This window comes from Simochromis diagramma, unplaced genomic scaffold (genome assembly GCF_900408965.1).
Source record: "Simochromis diagramma unplaced genomic scaffold, fSimDia1.1 OVJJ01000402.1, whole genome shotgun sequence".
NCBI lineage: Eukaryota > Metazoa > Chordata > Actinopteri > Cichliformes > Cichlidae > Simochromis > Simochromis diagramma.
The window spans coordinates 2,296,504-2,313,942 of record NW_024386972.1 but is presented as its reverse complement, the minus strand read 5'-3'; the positions used below and the strand labels follow the sequence as shown (position 1 = coordinate 2,313,942).

General features: G+C 39.0%; 1 protein-coding gene across 2 annotated transcripts in view; it reads left to right on the top strand.

Annotated features, from left to right (window-relative positions):
- Window positions 1–17,439, top strand: part of LOC120737874 (zinc finger protein 385B-like) — a 73,050-nt gene that overhangs the window by 31,795 nt on the left and 23,816 nt on the right. The window contains exon 1 of one of the 2 annotated variants that reach the window (XM_040038780.1): window positions 727–10,036. The exons of the other annotated variant lie outside the window; for it this stretch is intronic. Coding sequence (XP_039894714.1) covers window positions 10,027–10,036 — 10 coding nt within the window. The 5' untranslated portion in view covers window positions 727–10,026. Of the gene's footprint in view, window positions 1–726; window positions 10,037–17,439 lie in introns of those variants that run through there. 2 annotated transcript variants of the gene reach the window in all.

The window sequence follows — 17,439 nt, the reverse complement described above, 5'->3', positions numbered from 1 at the left end:
AAACACTGACATGTCCTTTTTGAGGCCATTACAGAATATCTAAATTTCACATTTGAAAAGCAAATATCTACCCAGCTCGGTATTTGAATGGTAAATTGTAAGGGCCCAGCCTTTTCAGTTTAAAAGTTAGCTCAGACTTTTATACATCAGCATTTCAGTGTTTAGCTTCAAAAATGGGCTCATGCAGCTCACACAGGTTGTCTCCACAGCAATAGACCACAACAGAGATTCTAACTTTGTCATAGCAGGAAAGCCACAGGTTCGGCTAATGAAATGAATGATGACTTTATTACATTTAATGGTCCCAGCAAGCCATGCCAGTGAGACATCATGCAGAAAACCACAGCCCTGGAACTGGAGCACCTAAATAGGACAGAGCCATCAACAGTTTCAGTTACACTTGAGGTTGTTTTTTTTTTTTTTTCAATGACAGGTTGAAATGTGCTTTATTTTTTTTTTTTTTTTTTTTAAAAAGGGTAATTTCACAATTGTGAGAAAGTGACTGAAAATTTTGATTAAAGAGGATAATAATGGATTGCATTTATATAGCACTTTTCGAGAACCTCAAAGCGCTGTACAATTCCACTATTTATTCACTCTCACATTCACACACTGGTGGAGGCAAGCTGCAGTTGTAGCCACAGCTGCCCTGGGGCAGACTGACAGAAGCAAGGCTGCCATATCGCACCATCGGCACCTCTGGCCAACACCAGTAGGTGAAGTGTCTTGCCCAAGGACACAACGACCGAGGCTGTCCAAGCTGGGGCTCGAACCGGCAACCTTCCGATTGCAAGACGAACTGCCAACTCTTGAGCCACGCTCGCCCTTAGCGCCCTTAGGATTAGCATGTAGACGCTGCAAAACTATGAAAAACTGAGTGAAAATCTCATATCTTCCACCTGCACGACAAACTCTTTTAAATTTATTACACTTTAATCACCAACTGTTAAACAAAAACAGTAAAGAAAATCATTTTTTAATCAATTTTTACTGCAAGGCTGTTGTATTTCCAGTGATTATTTTCTTTCAATCAGATCTCCCAGTGTAGTGCGTCTGGCTAACAGAAAAGAAGACACGGCTTAGTTTCTGAGTCTTATGCATTGTTTTTCTTTGACAAGTATCTGCTAACACGATACTGTTGCATCTCCTGGCATAATACGTTTGATATAGTTTTCTTTCTTTTGCAGTTCATTGCTAATTATGAGGTTTCGAGCTACTCTGATGTTCAGCATCTTTTCCATAAAAGTTGCTCTGTTTGGTGCTTTGTGGTTAATGTTCACATCTGCAAACCATGAGGTGCTTTGCGTTGAGAAATATATTTATTATTCCAGTGGCGGTCCCCACCATTTCCAAGTATTTTCTCCACACCTGTTTTGATGAAGGGCCATTAATCACCTTCACTCACCAACACCTGTGTCACTCTGCTGCGCTGACCAGCTTGATCAATCAGTACTCGGCCTCTAATGAACAACTGGCCAATAAAATGACGCTTTTATATGTTGATTTATGAGACTCGTTCTGGCTGGTGGCATGTCACACACATTTAACTGTACCAGTCTAATACAGAATATTAAATTTAAAAAAAATTATATCCATTGTTCCATCAGAACGGTATTGACTTTTTCTATATCAGATAATAGCCTCTGCAGGTCATCATTCATACTTAAGAGTGTGTGACTGATCCAGTGCAAAAGGTGATTATGAAACATTTCTTGGCCTCTTCTATTTTCTGTAGTTTCTTTTTCTTTACTTTCCAGTGTCCAGAAACAAACTTTTATTTCCTGATTCACTCAGGAATCAGTTAAACCTCCAACTTGGTTGCCTAACAGCCTCTGACGTGACTTGTATGATAAGGACTTGGGACAAGTGCCTTTCCTCAGTGTTTGTCTTCTGCTCCCAGAGTTGACCAACACTGTGTAATATTAGCTTAAAAACTGAGTGCACTAATCATTATTGTCAACAAATGACTGGTTCAGAACACACAGGCTGCACATAAGGACAATAAACAATGAAATGTTGTGACTTTAGGTATATCTTTTTCGGGGACAACTGCAGCAAGAACATAAACTAAGGTTAGCCAGGTTGCTGCTAAGCTAGGTATCAAGCATCTTATCTAGCAATTTTCATTACTAGCAAAGTCAGTTTTATTAAAGGCCCCAGCCTCACAGACCTAGAGACTGGTTAGTGATCATCCGTAAAAGTGTTTATTCCAGGACTGGCCTGCAAATCATTTTTGGAAGTTGCTGGGTGATATTGGTCACAAAAAGGTGCTAAGCTAAAAACCTTGCAGTTGTTTGCTATGTTTTCTGATGGAAAAAACACTTGCAAACAACTCACAAGGTGGCAGTGAAAGTGTGAAGAGTACGATGCAAACCAGCAACAGAGACTGCCAACTTTCAAAGTAAAAGTTGCAACTTTGAAAAAGTTGGGCATGTTGGTTACAATGGGAAGGCACAACTTTTACTGTGAAGACCAATATTTCCCATTTCCAGTTTATGTGGCACTTTTTCCAGACAACCAGAGCTTGCCAGGATATCGCCAGTCATAGTATGCATTTGTGACCGAGGCCTAAAAAAGCCCAACTGTCCAAGCAGCTATCAGGGGGAAATGGACTTAATGTCAGCAGGGCGTTCAGTTCATTAAATTATCGTTGTTGGGGGTTTTTTTGGATTCAGATCTGATTCTGAGCTCTCTTTCTTCTGACTAATGTTGCCTAATGCTCACCCTCCTGCTAACACTGAAGAACTGCAACTCAATTCATTCATTCAACATCATCTTACTTGCTACGGTTTAACTACACAACGTGTATCTGGTGAAGTGGTTGCTTTGTTGGATTATCAAACAGGGATGTCTGTCTGGCCAAAACTTATGAAGGATTCAAATTTGGCCCAGTGGATAGTTTTGCACAGTGTAGAATTTTTGGGATTTGCAGATTAAAGATACATTTAACTTTGATATTGTTTACTATGACAGATGATGACTGCTGAGTCATTATTGGTAAATGTTTTGTGCTTTTCCTGTAAAGATAAATAAACTATTTTAAAACGAGAACAAGAGGCTTGTTTGCGGTGCACTATTAGATGTGGTTTGTCGTTTTGTCACAACCATCTCATCCACTAATTGATGGATAAGATGAGAGTCACTCATCAGTCCCTCCGGGTAGAGGCCCTCTCGATTTTTCACAAGGGGCACAGGCTGATTTCACACCTGCCATGTTTGAACAACTTAAATGAACCCCACAGCATCTGACCTCATTTTGTTTGAGCTGCTGTGAATTGAGCAGTAAACAGCGAACAGTTTCTCCACCTAAAATTATTTATGAAACTGTTTATTTAGGACAAATCTGCAGGATCTTTTAATGGTTTAAGTTCAACTTAAAACATTAAAAGATCCTGCAGATTAAAATATATAGCAATTAATGTGTTCCATTGCCAATTTTCCCTCAGATAATTGATATCGTATGGTCAATAAAATGTCTGAAAACAATTTAAAAATGCAATCTGTATTCAAAAGGCAACGTCTCCAACTGCTTTGCAATGTCCAGTGAACCAAGTTATATTTAATGTATCCTCAGAAGACAAGGAAAAGCAAAAATGTTTGTATTTAAAATGCTACAAGCAAAACATATGAACAATAACGAACACAAAAAATCCATCATAAGAATAGTTGATATTCTGTGGATGAAACAACTGATCATTGGAGTTTTACTATAAAATAAATGTGGCACATGCACAATCCCTTAAAAATAATAGCAAAAAAGAATAGTGAAAAATTAGTGAACCAATAAAAATTCAACCCCATAAAGGGATTTGTATGATCTCTCTCACACACCTGTGTCAGGAAGCCATTCTCTCTGTTGCCTTTCCCGCAGAAAAGAGGAGAAAAAGAGGACGGTCTGAGTCAATTAAGGTGACTGTTACTATAATTCGGTCTGCACTGCAATGAAACCAACCTAATAATACCCGTTCCCTTCCCGCAGCTGAACTGTCTTTGCCTTTATTTAGCTTCATGAAGCGATTTGCTCAAATGAAAAGAGATTTTAATCGGGTGTTTCTCACTGGGGGCCGTTTGAAAAGGGAACAGAGCAAAGCACTTTCCACTTGCTACACTCCACACTGAACTACAGGACAACAGTGGACTCGTTTCAATTCAAGGTTATCGTTTTAGGATTTCCGATATAACGTGTGTGCTGGTGAGATATAAGTCCCTTCAGACAAGCTCATTATGTTAATCTGACAGCAATTTACATGTCGGCCTCAAGCAAAAATATGCACAATGGTCAGTTTGAGACGTTGTGACAGTCTTACCAGGTCAGGTTAAATGTGAAAGAAGAGAAAACTGTGGGCATCTTGTGCTATTAGTTATTACTTCTTATGCATCATATCTGTTAAATACACCAACAAAACTGAGGAAAGGCGCTGCAGAGCATTGATCTTGTTATATCAGATCTGTCTGTCCCCCCACCACGATGTTGCCATAAAGGACTAAGGACGTTCGGTTTCTGTTTGCATATTTTCAAGCCAGCTGTGGGGACGAATCAGCAAAGGTTCCCCAAAACACTTTAAATGCAGCATGTGAATCCTGACTTTACAGGGATTGTGCACTGTTGGATATTTAAAGAAAAAAAAATGCAGCATAGACAGAACATCCTGAAATTGAATAGAAAATTGATTTGTACATTTAAGATGTGGAAGGAAGCATTTCTGCTACAAAGGTTTGTCTGTGTTTAGAGGTAAATGGTACAAAACAGCGTTTATACTGCTCTTTAAAATTTCGACATGAATTATTCTGCTTTATTGCTTTCACACACAGCTCACAGAGTTTGGTGCTTGATCACTTTGGTTGTTCAAAAAGTTTCTCTCATTTTCTCCCCACTGTCATTTTTTGTCATTTTATCTTTGTTGAGAAAAACAAGAATAAAAGAATTCAAACTATGTTCAGTTTATCTGCCTCATGTTTATAGTTGCAGATGGAGGCAGGAATGGTCAGGTACAGACCAAAACAACCACACTGAGACCCTTTGACTTTGTTTATGATGACAACTTGATTTAACCCTGATCTGAATCAACTATGTGGTGTTTCTGGAATATTGTAGCGTACCAAACTGTAGCCACTAGCAGCTGTTAGGAGTAAACGCTCCATCTTATCCACTAGACTGGAGCACAGCACCTTCTTCTTGTATTTACTTTTGTTGTCCCACCTCTGAGACATGATTTACAATGATGCATTTTGGTTCTGCTGTTTGGAGTTTTCTCTGTTAAAAGAAACCAAACCACAGGAAGAAGCTACAAGTTTACAATATCAACAACTGATTTGGGCTGGATTAAATGAACTCTAGTCCTGAAAACAAACCCAAAACAAACCCTAAGTCAGAAATCTAAAAGAAAAACACATAAAAAATGTATGTGCACTGGCTCATATATTACCTGTATATAAATGTCACTTCTGTGTGTAAGCTAAATTGCACCTTTTGCTAAAAAGTTACTGTTTCAAACTGTACATGGATTTCTAGTCTAATTTATTAAAAATCTTTTCAAGTATATGTGTTTAAAGCAAAGAAAAATGATTTTCAGAGTTTTTCAGAGACGTGACCTCCAACATTTCCTGCACCGTTTATAACAATTTAGCCAGTGAAAGGAAAGATGAAGCTTTTTGTCTTCCATGAGCAAAATTTCCCCTCACTAATGGAAAATCTCTAATTTTCTCAGACGGGGCTCCACTGGGGATTGACTTGGCTTAATGCTTTTCTGAAGGTTGAATTATTCCTGTTATTGTATACCAACATATGTTAGAGACACCGTCACAATAAATACAGGGAGTATCGTCTACATTTACTACACACAGTCTGCTGAAACAAGCTTTATCACCTGCAGTTTTTCACGGTTTGACCTCATTTCTTACAAAAGAGGCTGCTGAGCAAATGCAGCCATTTTTTTCAGATGTCACTTGATCTGTCATAAGCTACTATTCGCCACGCCGTGAAAGCCTGGACAGGCAGCAGGGGAGGGGGGCATTTTGGCTTGGTTTTTGACTCGGTGTCTGGCAGATGAAGCATCACAACCCTCAGGGACTGATAGTGTTAGAGGAGACACCTGTTTTACAGTATTCCCAATAGCTTTGAGGATCCAAACCCGAATAAAACAAGTGAGTAGTTTCCTGTTTGATATTCTAGATGGTAGTAGATTGGTGTGTTTGCGAATGCATGAGTCATTTTTCTGCATGTGTTGAATAGTCAGTGAATATATCTGAATAAATGAAATTCAATATAAGGCATGCTGAATTTGTGTTATTTGAACAACTGTCACTATTTCAGATAGCTTGGATTGATAAATAAATATAAGCTAGTAATTAAATGGTATTATAGAAATTACAACCTGTGTATGTGGTGAGCTTTGATGTTTTGTAAACCTTTTGTTTCTCTCTCCTGCTTCCCCCAAACCCTTTCCAAGTCTATGATTTCCATAAGTAACGTGGCATGTCAGTCACACACACTGAGACCATAAATAGAGGCATGCACAGCCAATGTTCAGTAGGTCCATGGCGAGCTGAAAGCATAATGCGCGTAGCCGACATACGATCATTGTGCTCGAGGCCGTCTCCCTGCACTTTCATTTGAATGCTGCAGCCTGAAATCAAGTGTAAAACTGTCAGGATTTGTCAGTGTTGTGCTTCCACGCCGCACTTATTTGAGTGGACAAGGAGCCAGCAAGGAGCACACGGGGCAGATACAAGCTCTGTGTGTGTGGTTGTAATACTCATGTTGTGGGGACATAGATCTGTTCACACACTCACATTGTGATGACCCAGAGACAAAAAGCAGGACATCGTAATGTTTTCATTAACCTGAAGACTGAAGATTTGATTCAAGGCTAGATATAGTTTTGGGTAGACAGGTAGTGGTTATGGTCAGGTTTAGAGTAAGTCTATAGGACATGAATGCAAGCCACTGAGGTGATGGAAGTGTGTGTGTGTGTGTGTGTGTGTTAACACTTGTGTAACACTGGAGGCCACAGTTTCAGGCTAGGGACTGTGAGAATAATCGTGTTTATCTGAAGTGATTGTGGTGACTGCTGAATGAATAACAATGCAGTGTGTACAAGCCATTGTGTTGCTTCTGCAAACATTCAGTGGAGTCAGATTTTCACTGAAACGACGCCCCTCTGTCCAACTTAAATCACTCAGCGGCCAAACTTAAGGCTAATGCATACTCTCTAAAGAGGGATTAATATTTAAAATCACAGTAAAACATCCCAGCAACATGGATAGTTCTTACAGCCTATTGAAAGCTGTTATAGGTACCTAGAGTGGGATGGAATTTGCAGTGCCATATTCAAAGGTGCTGTTACAAGTATTATTTCATTTATTGCTGCAGAGGTACTATATAGGTTGGTGTAGTAAAAGTTGCAATATTATTAAGAGATGTAATGAAAGAAAAGGCACTTGAGGACAAGTTCAAGTAGAGACAGGACGTATTATGCAGACATAAACAGACTTTAGAAGTGTGAAATAGAATAGGAGATAAAAATAAGCTCAGCTAGACGAAAGGCAGATTTAACCGGAGAACGAAAACTACTATTCACCAGTGTCGACAGTGGTAACGCCAAGATTGGGCTGTGGCTGATACAGCGCAACTCAAAAGAACCATTTGAGGTAAATATAGCATAGAAAGCATATAAAGTGCTTCATTCAAGCTATAAGAATCGCAGCGGAGCATGACAGAGCAGCGCTGGATTCAGCTCTGCTCTACAGTGTGTCAATAGAGTAATCATCAGAAGATTAGGCAGGAAAATTAGCCAGCTATTCGTTGAGCAATAATCTATCCCACCTGCTCATTAAAATAAACACTGAATCTCAAATAGTTTAAATCAGCGCTGAGTGGGGAAAGAGCTGCACCATCAATATGCTAAGTGAGCATCTCGACTTCTCAAGCAGAGTTTTAAGTCGTTTTGGAAAACTGGGGTGTTTTTTGTAATGGATCAAAATATGCAAATGAATTATACCTTTGCATAATTATATTGAAATACAGTACATTTGCATGGCTACAATTTATTATCCCTCATATCGTCATTTACCCCGTCTCAATTTTCTGAAGAAATTTGCATTAACTCATGCTTAATTTTTTTCCGTCTTTCAAATTAATAACTTTATTTGTAAAGCAGTTAAACATGGCTTTGCTCAGTTCGCCAGGGTGTTCGCTGCAATAGTATTTGTTATGGTAAGTCAAACGAAGTAGCATGTGGTGGCTAATGTTAGCAAATGTTGTCGATTATAGATGAGATTAGATTTTTAGATTTGGCTGCGGAGCTGTTTGTGTAGTGTTGTGAAGCAGCGTCCTGTCACACACACAAGTGCAGGGATGTCAACTCATACAGCCTACCTTTATCTTAAGTGTGACCAACCAACTCCCCTTTCTGTCAGTGTAAAAAAAATAACTTTACATTTACTCCATGAGATATTTTAATGTAAGAAAAGAAGTGTCATTTCAGCAGGACGTCACAGTTTTTGTACATTATAAAAACAAAATGCTGCTGTAGTAAATTAAAGAAACCCGTCAGCATGACTCTTTGGGCTCAAGTTGTAAGAAATAAATGTGTAAAATTACAGAAAAAGCTCTGGCTTGTGGTTATTATAAAACCGAACATTTTTGTTAATTCACAGAAACCTCCCTTTTTTCTTTTGCTCTGAAATTAATGTAAAAATTTGTAAATACTGTAAACTCTAATAAATTTCGATCTATTCAACAGTGAAAATAAAACGACAGCAACTTTTCTGTCATCACTTAATTACATTGGTTTAGTATGAGTGGCTATGGGGGAGGTCTGTATCATTAGGAAAAGCTGCAAACTTGTTCAAATGCAGTTGAAAGTCCAAAGTATATGCTGTCCTTCATATTTTTCAAAGGAGTCCAACGGCCCAGATTGGTGTTTTTGCTGGGTCGATTTTGGTCCTCAGGCCTTATGTTTGACAACCCTGCTCTAGCGCAACGTTATAGTATCAGATGCAGTAGATACATGTGTAAAAGCTGATTAAGAACACTTAAAAAAAAAAAAAAAGTAGAAAATTGTAACACAAGGTGGTTTGAATGCTTCTGAAGCATGTTTGAGCTGAGCTCGGCTGTTTAATTATGATTGTGATCATATCAGTCATGCCTTAGTAGCGGTGAAAAAATAATGAGTTTGTGCTGCGTGAGTGACTCTGTGTTTAATTGAATCCTCTCCACGTACAACCTCTTGGAAATGTAAAGCTAGAGTGAAGGACTAATTTACTCTGATAAACCGGACTGCACTCTGCACATAAACACTGTATCATCTGGATATGGATGCACATTTTTAAAATATTTTACCCACAATGGTAACTTACGAACAACATAGCAGGGCTGCATTTTAAGCAGACTGAAAAGGACCAATGATAAATGACGCCTATTGTTGTCAAGTAATGCCAGGAAGGAAACTGCCTTTGAGTGCCCTTAAGGGAGCATGCAGGTGTGAACCTTGAATAGAAAACGCTGCTGAGAAGAAGAAGAAGAAGCAAGGAAAGGGGGGAGATGTGGGAAGTTCATGTTGTTAACAGCCAGTCCTCTCCCAGCTCCCCCATCTCTCTCTCTCTCCCCTCTTTCGCTCTCCCTTACATACTCATACTGGTAGAAGAATACACACTTGCTCTTCAGACACTCTCAGCCTCCTTTCTTTCTCCTCCGCTCCTCAATCTGCCTCACTTCTGTCTCTCCTTTCGTCTCATAAAGGGCAGCGCGATCAGCAGAGCATGACACTTTTAATTGAAGCACACATGTGCCGTGCTTTCGCTGCGGCACTTTGGATCATAGCCAAGACGTGTCACTGACTGCGAAAGGATCGTCACAATCAAAGTGGAGAGAAGAAAGATACAGTAAAGAGACGGAGAAAATTATCTGCGACTTTGTTGGTTGTTTTTTTGGACAACTTCTGTGATGGGAGATCAGCCAGCAGGAGAAGCCTGAATCAAGAGCAGAAGAAAGTGGCAAACAGAGGAAGCTTAAAACACGTGGAGATGCTGTTAGGTAAGGCTGTTACTTTTAAGATTCGTGCCAATACTGCTAATTTGTGGGAAAGTAACTGAGGACTTATCTTTTTTCTTTTTTCTTTTTTTTTAATGTGATGTTTTTTGTGCCTTCATTTGCCTAAATGCATGCGAGCGCTCTGCTGTCAATGTGTGTTTTACAACAATGACTTCACATCACAGCTCAAGGGCAGGCTCGGTCTCCTGCCTACCATCTGCCCTCATTCAGTTCCTCTGCATCCAAAATGAGTCCCCGGCCTGTTTGTTTTCATAATTGACCCCTTTTGATGGAGCCAAGTGTGGAGTTCAGACCAATACAAACCTGCCGTTCCCAGATGTGTCAAGTCATTTTAAAGCCACACAAGAACATTGCTGATATCACGGTGCAGATTGCTGGCAATTATGTCTTTGCGTCCCCAGGGAAATATGCCCAGATTAGCTTGCATAATTGGAGCCTGTTAAAGATAAAGGCAGTGTGGGGATTTTTAGTCATTTGTGTTTGGGGTTTTTGTTTTTTGTTTAGATAAGGCATCAAATTTATTGCATTTAAAGTATTTGAATTCAGGATCTGTTTGGTGCGATGTTAAAGTCCATCTGATTTACCATCTGATTTTTAAGTAGGCAGAGGAACTTACCTTCTCACGTTTTACTTGACCTGTTAATAAATGAGTTTATTTTTTTTAATCTACCTTAGAGCTTATTATTTCAGTTAAAACCAAATTGATTTGCAAGTCTGTCTGCGACACGAGGCTCACTCATTCGTGGGTTTCCCCGCAGCACAGAATGCCAACACAGTCCTTCACAAACTGTTTATTTTAACGCACACACTTGCAACACATTCACAGAGCTGCCGCTTTACAAGCCCAGCTCTGCACAAGCTTTCTTAGCAGTCCCCTTTCTCCATGCCAAATTCTCCGTTTGCCGTGTTGTGCACTCCTGTTACTGTCCCCCCACACCCCAGCATTCTGCTAAAATAAAGAGAGAGGAAGTGATTAACCCATGCACAACAGGTGCACCATTCACCCCAATTGACAATGCCCCCTGAGCCATCAGCTCCACCTCTTCCATCTGTACCCCTTACTACTTTTCTCTTGGTTATTTCTGGGCAGTTTGAGGTAGTTTACACTATATTCTCACAAGTAACATAACTCATTTCCTGCTTTTTGTGTTTATAATAGCTTTCTTATCAGGATGAGACATAATTCTTTAGCCAGTAGAATTACCAGGAAGGCTACGTTTAAAATTATGTGTATCCACGTATTTTGGAATTTCTGCAGCTTATGGATACACACAACTCCGTGGATGAAAATGCAGAGCATGTCTATGTGGCTGCTTTAGGCTCTTTCGCCTTTAAACAGCAGATTAAGGAGATCAAAGGGAAACAGCTGAAGAGACGATAACTATGAGAGTTTTGCCTGGTGGCCATACTGCATCTGTTCTTGCCTCTCCACCACTTGTCAAAAGCTCAGATTTGAGCTTGCAGTGACATCCTGTATGTGTAAATCTGATCTCTGTGCACCATTACATCAGTCTGATACAAAATCCTAGAATAAAATTTTCGAATTTTTCTCAGCTTTCAATTTTCTGATTATTACTTTTCTCTGAGAGTAGTAGAATATATATAGAATATAAAATAATCATTTTATCATTGCAATAAGAACTTGTGTAATAAATATACAAATGCAATGAGTAAAATTTTTTTTAACTTTTTACCTTTTTAAATAAAGAGGATTGTACTGATACATCCAGCAAGCATCACCCTGACCATCGTTATGATTTTAGAGGATCCAACATCCGACTGATACAATCTCATGTTTAAAACCTTCATGGAAAAAATAACATAGTGTGAGCTCAATAGCTAATATGTACAATTCAATATTTGGTTATTTAGTGCGCATCATATCATAAATGCTAAACTGAACAATATTTTCACACATTCAGATTTTATTGATATCCCTTAGGCAGGATTGACATACTCTATATGGACAGACGTACTAGGCCACTTACAGATTACAACTACAGGAACTGTTAAGTCCAGGCGCACAATTTTATGCTGATGTAAATACCAGAGTGGGTTTTCTGTGGTTTCTAAACAATAGTTTAGTCTAAATACCATTTAGACCTGATTGTGGAATATCTAAGAGGGAAGAAATTTCATGATCTCACTTGTTGCAGCTGTGGCATCTATTACAGTACCGCACTCAACTTCGGTGAGATCTTTACAGAAGTGTTTACAAAGGCAGATTTCATGGCTAGCTTCTTCATTTTATACAACTGTGGTAATGTGGCTGAAAACACCTGAATTAAATGGGTAAGTTATGACCTATATAGTCTACTTATGGTATCACCCTGCAACAATCCAGTGCATGACACAATGGTCCTTGTGTCATACCATATAATGCAGTTGTTCACATACTTCTTATAGTAGAAAACATAAGACAATCAACTAATGAGCTACTCAGGTCATGCAATAAAAAGGCTGATAAATCTTTGGTAGAATTAGGGGTGCACATTGCACATACCAGTTTATATTATTGCACTGCCAGAAAGTAGTCCTGTGACAGTGAAACTATTGTATTATTAGGTTTGTCCCCTACATAAAGTGTTGGAACACAATAATCAAAGTGAGAAAAGAGTCCCTGTGGTGTTTAGTCTGCACCTGAGAGCAATGACTGTTTTGCTGCATGTGCTGAAAAGTTTCTTGAGCATCTTCCCATTAGACTCACCTCCACCAGCTCCCAAAACAGAACTTGGGATCCTAATCAGTTTAAGTCTGGGGTTTGCTGCCTTTACCCTGCTGATGCAACACAAAAAGACCACGCTCACAACCCCACTGTGTCACATGCTGTTGAAGGACCTTTATCAGTAAATGGAGTCGATTCTGCTTCTTTTTGAATCAGTGTCTGTCTCCAAGTACGTCTCCTCCCAGCTTAACTTTATACAGCCAACAATTGCTGTGTCTTCACAGAATTACTGCAAATATAACAACTGTGATCATTCCTTGATGCTCGACACACACACAGTGAAAAGGAAGGGCGTTAAAGCAGGCCCCTGCGGTGCTGCTCACTGTGCTGTCAGAAGGGCACCTCTGCAGCCAGACGTACTGTGCTCTACCCTCAAGGAAATTTGGAATCAAGGCTAAAAGTATAGCACCCACCTTCATGTCTGAGCTTTATAAGAAGTCAGATGGTATTTGAAGTATTGTAGAAGTTGCAAAATTTGACACTCGCAGTATTGCCTGCCACACGTGTTTGTTTTTAATGTACTCTTAATTTGATCTGTTATTGTATATTTTACACATGTTGGTATGGGATATTGTATTTGTTTTAAATGTTATATACTTATGTGGCATGTGTATTTTGACTTTTGTCGCCATGATGCCAGGTCTTTCTTGGAAATGAGATTTTTAATCTCAATGAGATTTTTTTACCTGGATAAATAAAGGACTAATAAATTCAGATGGTGAATGATGCTCAGCCATAGCCTTGTAGTCATAGAGGGTGGAGAGATTCTTTAATTCTTTAAGCCCGGTTAGTTCTGATATTTTATTATCTCAATTAAAATGGTTAAATATGTTTATTAATAAAGTTTTTTTTTATGTGTAGAGTAGTTTGGCTACAAGCTACCATAATGCAAATTAGACTGCTCTACGTCTGCACAGCTAAAGAAGTTTCTCACTTCACTTTTCCTTTTAATCACTGGAACAGAGAAATTCCCATTCATGCAAATTAAGCGTGATTTTACGACGCATCATATTAGCTACGAGACATTAATCTGTGTTCTGTGTGGGTGGCGAGATTCAAAATAAGCTAGTCAGTGTTTCTTTATGTTACAGGAAAAAGTTTCTCAGTATGTTTGCAAAGCTCGGCGTTCATGAGTCAGTTTAAAGGGATCATTAATTTTCCTGTTGGGGGACATATTCAGAATCCAGCAGTGATAACGACCTATTATTATAATCGAAGGGTAATGAGTATGGAACAGTAAGGTTTTAACTGCAGTATAGATTGTCTTAGAGAACAAATTTAATTAGTCTACTGTACTGACTTGATACCTTTTGCCATTGAGAGCATTTTAATTTGCTGTAGCTGATTCACAGCAATATTTGAAGCACTGTTTAGAGCATAAACAGCTTGATTTTTATATTTTGATTTCTTTGATTTTACTTTTATGTGTGTGAAAAAACTCTGCCAAATCATATGTAGCAGATGAAAGCAGTTTTAGACATGGTCAGGATGGTGTGCTGAAGTTCAAACTGGCATAATTTGGCATGGTTGTGGGTGCCACACAGGCTGGTTTGAGTGTCTCAGTATCTGTTGATCTACTGGGATGTCCCTACACAAACGTCTCTCAGGCACAGAGGCTGCTCTAAGATAAAATGTCCATTGAGCTGTGGTTCTCTGGGTAAAAATGCCTTGTCAGAGGACAATGGCCAGACTACTTGAGCTGATAAAAGGGCAGCCTTAACTTGAAGAACCACTCGTTACAACCCAGGTGTACAGAAGAGCATCTCTGAATGCACAACACGTTGAACGTTGAGGCAGATGAGCTACAGCAACAGAAGAAGAGCACATCTGTGCCACTCCTGTCTGCTGAGAACAGTAAACCGAGGCTATAATTCACATGGGCTCACCAAAATTGGAAAGTAGAAGATTTGAGAAACACTGCCTTGTCTGAGTGTTGACTTCTGTTGCGTTATTCAGATGGTAGTGTCACAATTGGGCATTAACAAGAAAGGATTTGATCCTTCCTGCTTTGTATCAACAGTTCAGGGTGGTGGTGTTGTGATGATGTGGAGGATATTTTCTTTAGGGCACCTGTCACTATTCTTCTTTGTTTTCTTTTGCCTGACCTTGTTTGAGTCAGTTAAATTTGGTTCAAGAGGAATACAGTGTAGTATTCATCCTAATGTTTTCAGGGTTAAATTGGAATCTGTGTGTTACACAGAATAAAAAAAATGCGTTCTGCTTTAGTAACAGTGCATGCGTGTTATTTTGCATGTGGTCACACTGGATCTGTTTTTCTGTTGTTACTAAAGAATCTTGCCACGTAAATGTGGCAGGTTGTCTAAATCTGTGTCAACTTCTGCATGCGTGTACATTTCATGTTTTGGAGGGGCAAAGCATGAAATGGACACGGTGGATCGGCGTGTTTATTACACGCTTTGTCGTGATACTGGGTTAGCTAAATCACAGGCTGGTGCAGTAAAAAAAACAAAACTGGCACGCATCACAGTGACTGACAGCCCCAATCAGTCATTGTGGTTTGCTGACAGTGTGAGTTTGATTAGCCAGACTTGTAATGATTGCAGGAGTGCAGACACTCACATGTTCACTTGTGAAAGCATTGCACTGTTTCCTTCACCAAATCTAATGTAAATCAAAAGATTAGCAATTAAAACTTTATATTAAGTCTTGTGAGAACCTTTAAGTATAGTTCTTGATTCTTGGAGCATTCAGTCTCCCAGACCTATTGTACAGTTGTTGTAAAAGGCATGTTGTGAGGTTGAATGATGGCTGATTTTAAATTGTAGGTCTCTCTCTAGATATATAATTTTGTAACTGATCACATCAGTAAAATGTGAGTGAGACACTTTATGTTTGAATGATTATCTATGAGGGCTGATTAATGTTAATTTGATAGGCTATATGTACAAATCTGTATTAAGCATCTTGATAATGGCACAATTATTATAGATGCATTGGGGAAAAGCATTTAAATGATGATGAATTACACATTAATTTCCTCCTTCATATCATATTGGACTTTTAGCTGTACATGAAGAAGCTTAGGGTGACTCACATCCTGCATCATCAGGAGGGCAATTTTTTCCAGATGTATCCTGGGAATGGAGCTGCATGCCAAGACCAACTACATTAAGGCATTTTAATGGCTTAGGCACATGCCACGGATTTCTGTCATATTCTGGATTTGCCAAAAAGTCATGCACCCTCAGGATATCTGCTTCTGCAACCAGGCTGTGAGAAGGGGACGTGTGCGACACACATCACAGGACTCCTGAAGGCCTTCTACTGCATTACATCACCTGCTGCGTGACTCCTGTGATTCAAGTAAAATCATATTTTTTAATTTTTTCAAATAATTACCTTCAGATTAAAAGTGACATTTAAATCCCTTAGTGTGTGTGTGTGTGTGTGTGTGTGTGTGTGTGTGTCATCAAAAATAGCATGAGTGACGCAGGAACTGTTTTCTAACTGTCGGCTACCAATACATCAGAGAGGCTTGAGAGTGATTAATCGTGTTCTTTTGATTTGAGCCTATTCTTGTGTAATCTAAGGAACATTTTTTTATTGCTGTCAGCTTTATTGAAAATTCATTGGAACCGATTACTGCTTACCTACGTAATTTCTATTGGAACTACACCAACTACAGAGTACTGGTTACTGCCTGTCTTCAGACAGTCAACAGACAAAACATGACAGCGATTCCTGGGTTTTCCATTTTATTTTTATCTGCATTTATTGGGTTATATTTAAATAGAAGTATTTACAAAATGTGGATTTTTTTTTTTTTTTTTTTGTGAAAAATGAGTGAAATTTAATGAGTTCTACATTTTGGTTATACTGCCCCTATAAACAGAAACAGGTTATCTGAGGGTCTCTGGTACTGTCTGACATGACATAATTGGTAGTGTAACAGCTGGGCCTACTCCAAACAAGGACCCATGGGTTGGTGAATAAACATATAACTAATTGGTGAAGGGGAACAGGTGTGAAAGGCACCACAGGTGAAACTGATCAGGCAGTAAGCAGTTAACAAGAGAAACCTCCAAAGCAAGTAAAACTAACAACAATCGACAAGAGCCAAAGATTACAAAATTTATCAGGAATTAACCAAAACAAAACAGCAATCCAGTAATTATGTTTGTTTTGTTTTGTTCCTTTAGCCAGTTTTAGTTTCCCTTTATTTGACACGATAGTATAGAGCAGGGGTGGGACATCAGTGTTCCCTACTGATCGTTTATTGGCATGCAACACTAAGTTGAACTCAGTTCTGCTCAATATTCATTTTATCTATTTATAAACTGCTACTGGTAAGAACTGACATTTCTATTTTGTCCAATTTCAGCCCGGCCTTTCCAAGCATGCATTTAGCATTTAGCTTGAACAAATCACTGTCATACACGCTTTCATTCAGCGCATCGCAGCCAACTCCTCCATAATCTCAAACTCTTTTGCTATCCCACTTAAAGAGATTAGTAACTGGGGTGTGTCATGCACATCACAGCTTTCATCCAGGGACATATCCCCAAATTCTTCTTTTCTTTCAGGGCAGAGTCCAGCAAGCACCGTTTGATAAACTCCTGATCAGAGAAATGCTTACTGTTTTTTGTGATTTTTGTGGGAAATAAAAAATCTGGTCTTTACTGTGTTTTACTGTGTCTTG